This window comes from Limulus polyphemus, unplaced genomic scaffold, assembly GCF_000517525.1.
Source record: "Limulus polyphemus unplaced genomic scaffold, Limulus_polyphemus-2.1.2 Scaffold4020, whole genome shotgun sequence".
NCBI classification, from domain to species: Eukaryota; Metazoa; Arthropoda; class Merostomata; order Xiphosura; family Limulidae; genus Limulus; species Limulus polyphemus.
In genome coordinates this window covers 3,637-12,508 of record NW_013669630.1, presented here as the reverse complement: position 1 = coordinate 12,508, position 8,872 = coordinate 3,637, and the positions used below count along the sequence as shown (strand labels likewise).

Here is an 8,872-nt window from a genome sequence, read left to right as displayed (position 1 = left end):
CAATCTATTGTCCATTATACTAGTTATCTTACCTTATGTGATCTACTAAAGGAAGAACAATCTATTGTCCATTATACTAGTTATCTTATGTGATCTACTAAAGGAAAAACAATCTATTGTGTATTATACTAGTTATCTTACCTTATGTGATCTACTAAAGGATGAACAATCTATTGTCCATTATACAAGTTATCTTACCTTATGTGATCTACTAAAGGAAGACGAGGCACATCTTTCATGAAGAGCAGTTTGGCAGGTCTTGCATGACCAGCACCTGGGTATGCATTCCATGATTTGGCATAACAATGGTCCATTGTAATCACATTGGGTTCCTTTTCCTGCCCAGATAGCAGATGGAGAAATGATTCTATTGGATTTAATTTTGTAGGTTCAGCAGGAATATCCTCTGACTCCGAAGTAACTGCTGAATCACTGGCCATGACTGAAGAAATCTGCACAGACACAAAAACAAAGCAGTAAACACGATCACATATATTACAAAGTACAAATCAGAAACAATTTTTCAACAAAAACTATCTGTAAGAATACTACAAAGATTACACTGCACTTAAAGAATAACAGTTATAAAAAAAAATTCAGTTTATAGTAATTCATTGAAGCAGTATAAAAATAAAGTTTCAAAATTACACATGAAGACTGTATGAGATGCCTACATACTTTCATATTGTACATGAAGAACAAATTCTATGTTCTGCAGTTGTGAAAGATGAACATTATTTCATACCAGACATGTTGTCAAGATCACGATATAGATAAATATATTTTTTATGTGATGAACCTTATAACCTAAATAACATTTCTGAATAAAAATAAGAGCTAAAACAATAATAATAATTCTACTTTTTGAATATTTTGGTTACATAAACTTTGATCTTGATACTGGTCTTACCCACCCAGTCTCGACTACATCTGTTTCATATGCTAACAGACGTATTTGAGTGATAGTACAAATACCCTAGAAATAATGCGAGTACTTTCCAAACACAAAAATTAACTTGGAGCAGGGTTAATGACAATATTTTAAATAACAATGGTTTTGCTAAAATACTACAAATTACCCCCTAACTGTTTTGTGCAGAATATTAACCCAGAGTAGAACAGATATGTCTAGTTGGGTAATTCTAAGGGATCATCTATGATACAAAGCATGAGACTGAATATCTGGAATAGTTCATCTTTTTTAACAATCACCCTGATGACCTAATTCATCAAAAGCAACAAAGTAAAGTCAGCACAATATTCTCCTATCTACACTGTTTAGAATATTAATAGGAGTAGTAGGATCGCTCCTTTTTATATTTTATTTTGGACATAGCTGAAGAAGACATCTAAAATATCTTCAACCAAATTCCAACTTACACCCACATAGCTTGGCAATTAATTAATATTATAATTTACCTATGAGCATCAATTACTACAATTAGTGTCACAAAGATAATCAACTAATTGAAGTTAATGTTTCAGGTTATTGCTGTTTTCAATTATTCCAACTACCCAAGTAACAGAAATATTGTTATTTTGGTTTCTCATAATTATTTTAAGTTATTTCAAATTCTGACCAGTTTAACAACACATGATTATAATCAACTAATCAAAATTGCTGTTTCCAATTATTCCAACTACCCAAGTATATTACCATTATTTCTCTTTATTACTTTTTTGTTTAACTCTAGCTATGGCCAGGTCAAAGTGCACATTTCTCAACCTTTTACACAGTTACATTTCAAACTAGCTACTTTATTATCAATGTATACAAATAAACTTGGCATCAAAACATAGTTAATAAACCAAATAATATTATATAAGTTTTAAGTTCTTAATTTTAAAAAGAAATATTTTCACAAATCCTCAATCTTCCCCAGCATGAGAATTGTGACATTTGTTCTCTAGGTCTTCCCCTTTATCTAATATATTTATCACACCACTTTGAAGTACAGAATATAAAGTAACTTATAATAAAGGTGGTACTAAGGAAAGTCTAATTTTTACAGCCTTCAATCTTATTTGTTGGTGGGGTCAGAAGCTACAAAATCAGACCCACTTGTACCACCCACCTGTTTTCATTAATTGCCAATAATTTTCTCTGGCATTTTATACAACATCATTTAAAACCAATAGAGAGGCAAAGTGTGAATAAGATATAATGCTACCTTGTTTTCAATATAGAGTCAATTTCATCTTAATTTAGAAAGTTTGTCTTGTAGTGTTCAGATCGCCCAGCAAATATAATTTAGGACATTCTTGTCTTAGTTAAAAAGCCAATTAAATTATAATAGTTATAGGATAATGTCTGCTTTGTATGTGCTATTATTCTGTGTTCTTAGATGCATTATTTAAGTCCATAAAAATATTTAGTGGACTACTGCAAAAATTATGAAAAACAGTAGGCTTAAATTTTATCAGCAACCAACAGCCAAAAAAATAAGAGGTGAAAAGTAAGTACTATCTTTTTTTTCATGTTTATTCTTTATATATTGTATAAAAAGAACTAAAATGTAAAAATTAGAAACTTACTACGTTAGATTAGGTAAGATAATGAAAAACAAATAAATAAAAATTCTTCAAGAAGTATGCTTGCCAGCAGCTAGTGTGTTACATCATTCAATACACTTATGTGAGTTACCTTTTGCTAAGTGTTTTCCAACTTGTGTGGCAGGATTATTAGTCAGACACTGTTCCGAGGGTTAACAGTATAAGCTGATGTAGAGTGTTATATGCTTCAAGAAAGTAGGTACTACAGGAGAGAAAATATGTTAGAAAGCTGAACTCTTTGATAATTTTGAATAATATTTAATATTAATATTACCATTTGTGGTAATTTGGATAAAATAACTAAAGAATAGCTAGACTTAAGAAGATTGGTAAATATAAATAGTAGGGTTAAAGTTTTAATTTGAGTTTAGTGATGTAAACTGTACTACAATACTATATTAGGCTTAGGACATGCAACAGTTCTTTCAGGCTTAACTGTAATTCAACTTACTGGTAAATTATAAAACAGGTTAAATACATTGTTTTATTAAACAAATACAATATAAAGACTAGTTGGTTGTCTCTTCATGTTTTACAAATAAACTTGATTACTTGACTTTAGATCCATTAGTTTAAATTCAGCTTGAGTTACAGGTAGCTTATTCCCATTTCGTCTATTCTGATGTAATCACATATCAAAATAAATGTTTTATATTTTCTTCTGTAAACTTAGTATGCCACATTATTGTAAGTGAAAAAACCTTTAAAGCTAGGTTTATGTGATATATTTGTAGTGTATATGTGCATGTACCTAAATGCTGATAACACGTGATGAGTTTCTAGAAGGATCGTGAAGGCTCGAGTATTTGCCAGACGTCCTCTATTTTTGTACATATAAGCCCGGCAAATAAAGCAGATGGAAGAAGTGACGGCATAGAGAATAGCAGACAGGGAGATACAGACAGATAATTGAGTCAAGTGAGCGGTAGTGACCACAAGTAAAGTGCGTGAATCGTTGTGAATTATAGCATGTGTTTAAGTTAAAGTGACTGTGGAAATTAAGTGTATTGCAAAGTTGTATTGAGAAAGAATAAACTAGTTTTATTTAAGAAAGGACTTGTATCTCCGAACTTCTTCGGAAAGAATTTTTATGGGAAATTAACAAACAACCAGAGACGTAACACTATGTTAAGTTTGATGTTTTGCTACATATGGAGATCAGGTAAAATGATATTTTGGTTACAAATTTTAGAAAAAGAAAATTTTGAAGGGATGCAGCAAGAATTATCTGTTATAATTTTGGAGACAGTGATCAAATGTGTAAAATGTTTAAATATTCAAGATAAACATATTCCTTATAGAAAGAAAAGGGTGACTGGAAGTAAAAAAAAAAACAGGTTGGCTCATAAAGAGTATGAGAGATAAAATTAAAGAAAAGCATAAGAAATTTAAATTGACTGGTATGACAGGAGATTTAGAAGATTATAGAAGATCAAGAAAGTTGGTGAAACATGAAATTAGGACATCAAAAAGGATGTATGAAGGAAAGTTGGCTGAAAATTTAAAAATTAACAGTAAGGACTTCTTTAAGTACACTAAGGGCAAACATAATGTAAGGATGGCGGTAGGACCCTTGAGGGATGATAGAAGGAAGGCTCATATCTCATGATTACAAAATGGCTGGGATATTAAATTCTGCTTTTTCATCATTTTTTACTAATGAAAAGTGGGAAATTTTAACCCGATCACTACCGGCTACTAACTTTATGCGTAGCCAATGCAAATCTTGCTATATTATGTTTTGATATATTTAGTTTCTTTGAATTATCATCTTTAATATCTTGGAAATGATAATTATAAGAAATTATTACAATATTTATATTTGTTCATGATTTTAACTTATTACTTTTTATGTTTTAGTACATTATTTTATAATCTCTAAAAACCTTTTATCTATAAAATGCAAATTTTGACTATTTTTGATTTTTACATAATCACATACTCTCCTTATGGCTTCAAGTAATATACGAGAACAAAAATAATATTACAAGTAAACCTAAACAATAAATGAGTATTTTTAATTTTTAAATAGGATTTCATGTTTATATTTTAATTTTGTTTCATAAATGTACTTTTATTTCAACTTTATGTTTCATTGCAGCCATACTTTTGTTTATTGTGCCAAAAACCATGAGGTTAGCAGCATGAGTTTCGTACATTTGCTGTAAACTATCACGCATGTTGGGGGTCACCCTCGTTCAGTCCAGTGCAGGCGCATTTGAACATTACTGTAGATATGATAGTAAGAAAGCTTTTCGGTACTTGAATATCATTTCTTTGAATTTTCAAACAAGTTTATTTCAACATATGTCTGTGTATGTTGTTTCACTATACAGACAAAACTAATTGCCGCAACTAGCCAATGTATGTAACAGTTTACAGTACAGGTGCTTTCAATAACACTGTCTGACCCTAGTTTCTTGATACATCCTGTTAGAAGACATTAAAAAACGATACAGACACCATAAATTACAAAGATAATTACTTTACAGCACTTAAAAGATTAGTCCTGGTCACATTCCTCTCATTATAGGCAAGATTTATATCGGAATTCAAAACTTAAGCTCTTCAGTGTATTGACAAACCAACTGTGAAAATGTCACAGCTTCCCCTCTATTATTGAGACGAACGTGTTTAGTCTGTTTCACAGCCAACATATGGGTTTTATTGTTGTCACTTGTACACTGAGTTTTAAACCATTTGTAAAATATCAAAATAAACTTTTTATGTATCAGTTGGACTGTTTTTCATTATAAAGCAACAATGACAGAAGTGTAGATCTTACTACAAAGTAAAGATAAGAAGAAAGAAAAATATAAAATTCATACATGGTTCTAGCAGTAGTACGTACAAATCACACAAGGTTATCATTCTAAATACTGAATTATATTTTTATTATGAACTAAATATAAAATTAAGCTAAATTATTGAACTTAAAATTGCTAATTTAAATACAAAAGAATATAAAAATTAAACTTTTTCAGTTCAAAGTGCTAAGCCTAATTCATGCAAAGACCTTGCACTTGCCGCTCAATAGCTCTTAACCCTAACAATCATGGATCAACTTCTTTCCTAAAAAATATATCAATTTTGAGTTAATTTTTCAATATAATGATTAATATAAATAGATATACGATGCAGCATGACTTAAACTACTATATCAAACTACAATTACCAAATCTAATAAAGAAAAAAGTAGTACTTGTAGGTTCCTAAAATATCAGACTATAATTACCAAATCTAATAAAGAAAAAAGTAGTACTTGTAGGTTCCTAAAATATCAGACTATAATTACCAAATCTAATAAAGAAAAAAGTAGTACTTGTAGGTTCCTAAAATATCAGACTATAATTACCAAATCTAATAAAGAAAAAAGTAGTACTTGTAGGTTCCAAGTGTTACAAAAATATCAAACTATAATTAATATCCTCTCAACCACAAGCTGAGATCAGAGAAATAAGAAGCAGTTTAAGTTTTATGAAAACAATATCCCTTTCAGATTCTGGGAATAAACCATTCCCACCCAAATACAACCTACATCAAGAAGCAACCAAGTACAAAGATCATAACTAGAAGAGATAATTGTTTGCTTTGCTTCTTTATTCACTGTTCTATGTTTTAGGAAAAATAAAGTTAAGAATTTATTTCAAAATAGTAATAATCTAGAATGAGCATAATATTAAACAATCCTACACAGGACTTGAACATAAAATACAAAGGCAACAAGGGACCACTTGGTCCTTCAAGGCTGTCTATCTTCATTCACTCATGATAAAAATTAAAAACTTAAACCCAACCATTACTCTTCAGGAAATTATCAATTTCTCCATTTAAACTCTTGAAAATGTTAGTCTCCACTACTGCTGACAGCAACTCATTTCATAAACCACTTCAATAATTTCATCCCTAAAACCTATTCCCAGGATCCACATTATTGTTAGTACACCTCTGAATTCTTGCTAGGAAGTCACTATTATGTCCTAGATAAGATGAAAACTGCGGTATTCCGAGTTAGGCTTAATTTGTGATTTGCTAGAGAGAATTACTTTTTTTTATGTTGAATCTATATGTCCATCTGGCCCCACTTGAAATAGGATGGGCTCATTATATTTGAATGTATTTCATGCATATTAACCCAGCCCATATCCCCCAAAGTAATCATAAAGCAGTTTTTTTGACTTTCTAAAACGTAAACGTATCTTCACAAAATTTTGCAGATTATCAGTAAACCTTACAAGGCATTCACATACAAAGTATAAGATGTTTTGATTAAGTTTTAACATTTTTTAATTATTTGCTCATGCATTTTATATTTTCAAATGTTGACTATACAACATGCAAAGTAACTTTGATTCTAATATTAAAGATACTTTTACGCATCAGACAATTGTCAAATTTCACATGTGAAATATCTATAACCTTCTAATAACCTCCAGGTAATTATCAAACTTTTTTAGAAAAAAACTTTATATTTTATCTGTTATTTTCACTGTTGTGTCTCTGTACGGGTTTGGTCGATTCAACTGACCTCGTAACCACCATAAAAAAATTAGGATTTGATATAAATTATGCTTTTTTCATTCTAGAATGACTACATGCTATAACATGAAACCACAAATGTTTAGTCTAAATAGATTAAGTCTCATAACATTATCATATATAAAAATTTATTATTTTTATTTTATTGACCTTTCAGCCATGCCTAGCTAACAATACAGAAGTTACAATGATGCAGCGCATGTGGACTCATGTTACCGTATCCAATAATATAAAACTGACCTTTAATTTTTACAAAGTTACCTATCTTGACTGTGTTTTAGTGGACTAGTATTTTGTAAAATACAGAAACATTTCAATTACTATACATTATATATGTATATAGATTATTACTATTTAGAAATAAGTTCCTAAACTTATTTTTCTTAAAACGTAGAACAATAAATAAAGAAGTAAAGCAAACAATTATCTCTTCTAGTTACAACCTTTGTACTCATTTTCTGCTTTTCGTAGGTTGGTAAGCTCTATAAAATTTTGCACGTGGAGGATGTGAAACAAAGTTATTTTTTTTAGGTTTTATATATACACATTTGAAATAACCAAAAAATCATAAATTACCATATCATTACCATAGAATTCCACTGTAATTTATCAAACCAAGTAACTAAGCTGTGCTTGGGTCTAAAAAAATATGAAATTTCAAGCAGACTAAAGACTCAACTTATCAGCTTGAAATTTTGTATCGAAAGAACGAGATGATGTCGTAATACTTAAAAATGATTGAGAAAACCACTAGGGGGACATTCTTAGCTTTCAATTGGTTCAAAGACAGAAGTAAGTGTACATAAGCAAGTATTTTCAAAAATGGAAAAGGTGGGTGGGGTTACCTTGGTTGATTCAATAAATATATTAATATCTCAGAAAATAGAAAAGATAAGAGGTTCTTATATTATAGCTTGTCAATATCAATAATTTAAATTTCTAATTCATAAAATACTACATACATTGTATTTGGACATCATAAACATCTAATTTGAACCAAAGCTGCATTTAACATACCATGTAACACACATAAATTGATGTTTATGTGTGTTTTTAATATTTACTTTTAAATTATAAAATTAACTAATGTATAATACTAAAATTGTAATTATAATTTACAATTTGATAACAAACTTACTGACATAAATTTATAAAATAGTAGTTCAATAACATTTTGAATGTGAGTCTACAAACATGACGACGATAGGAAGACCTGTCTCAGTAGGGGTAAAGATTTTTTTTCACTACAGAAATACTAACTGCTCTATAACTTCCACAGGAACTTTTATCACCCTCTTTAACCCTTTTGAGATGGGTCACAAGTGAAAGGCCATGTCATCTCGTTTGTTGACTCGCATTCAAAATTTTATTGAACTGCTATTTCATGAATTTATGTCAGTAAGTTTGGTATCAAACTATAGATTATAATTCAAATTTTAGAACTGCACATTACTCAATTTTGTTAATTTAAAAGTAAATATTAAAAAACATTGATAAACATCGATTTTTGTTTGTCACATGGTATGTTGAATGCAGCACTGGTTCAAATTTGATGTCTGTGAAGTCAAAATACTAAGTCTGTAGTTTCATACAAATTAGAAACTCAAATTACAGATATTGACAAGCTAGAATATAAAATAAGTAGGTCTTATCTCTTCTATTTGGTAACATATTGCTCACTTAATAAATCAAACATAATGGCACCCCGCTCACCTCCTTCCATTTTTGGAAACACTCCCTTATATACACTTACTTTTATATATGACATGAATAACCAATT

The 8,872-nt window shown here is 29.8% G+C and overlaps 1 protein-coding gene across 1 annotated transcript in view; it reads right to left on the bottom strand.

The window, feature by feature from the left end:
• Positions 1–8,872, bottom strand: part of LOC106470462 (KAT8 regulatory NSL complex subunit 3-like) — a 53,271-nt gene that overhangs the window by 41,120 nt on the left and 3,279 nt on the right. The window contains exons 2-3 of the mRNA XM_022399071.1: positions 2,645–2,755; positions 199–452 (exon numbers count right to left, since the gene is read on the bottom strand). Of these exons, the coding sequence (XP_022254779.1) occupies positions 199–440 (242 nt within the window). The 5' untranslated portion in view covers positions 441–452; positions 2,645–2,755. The remainder of the gene's footprint in view (positions 1–198; positions 453–2,644; positions 2,756–8,872) is intronic.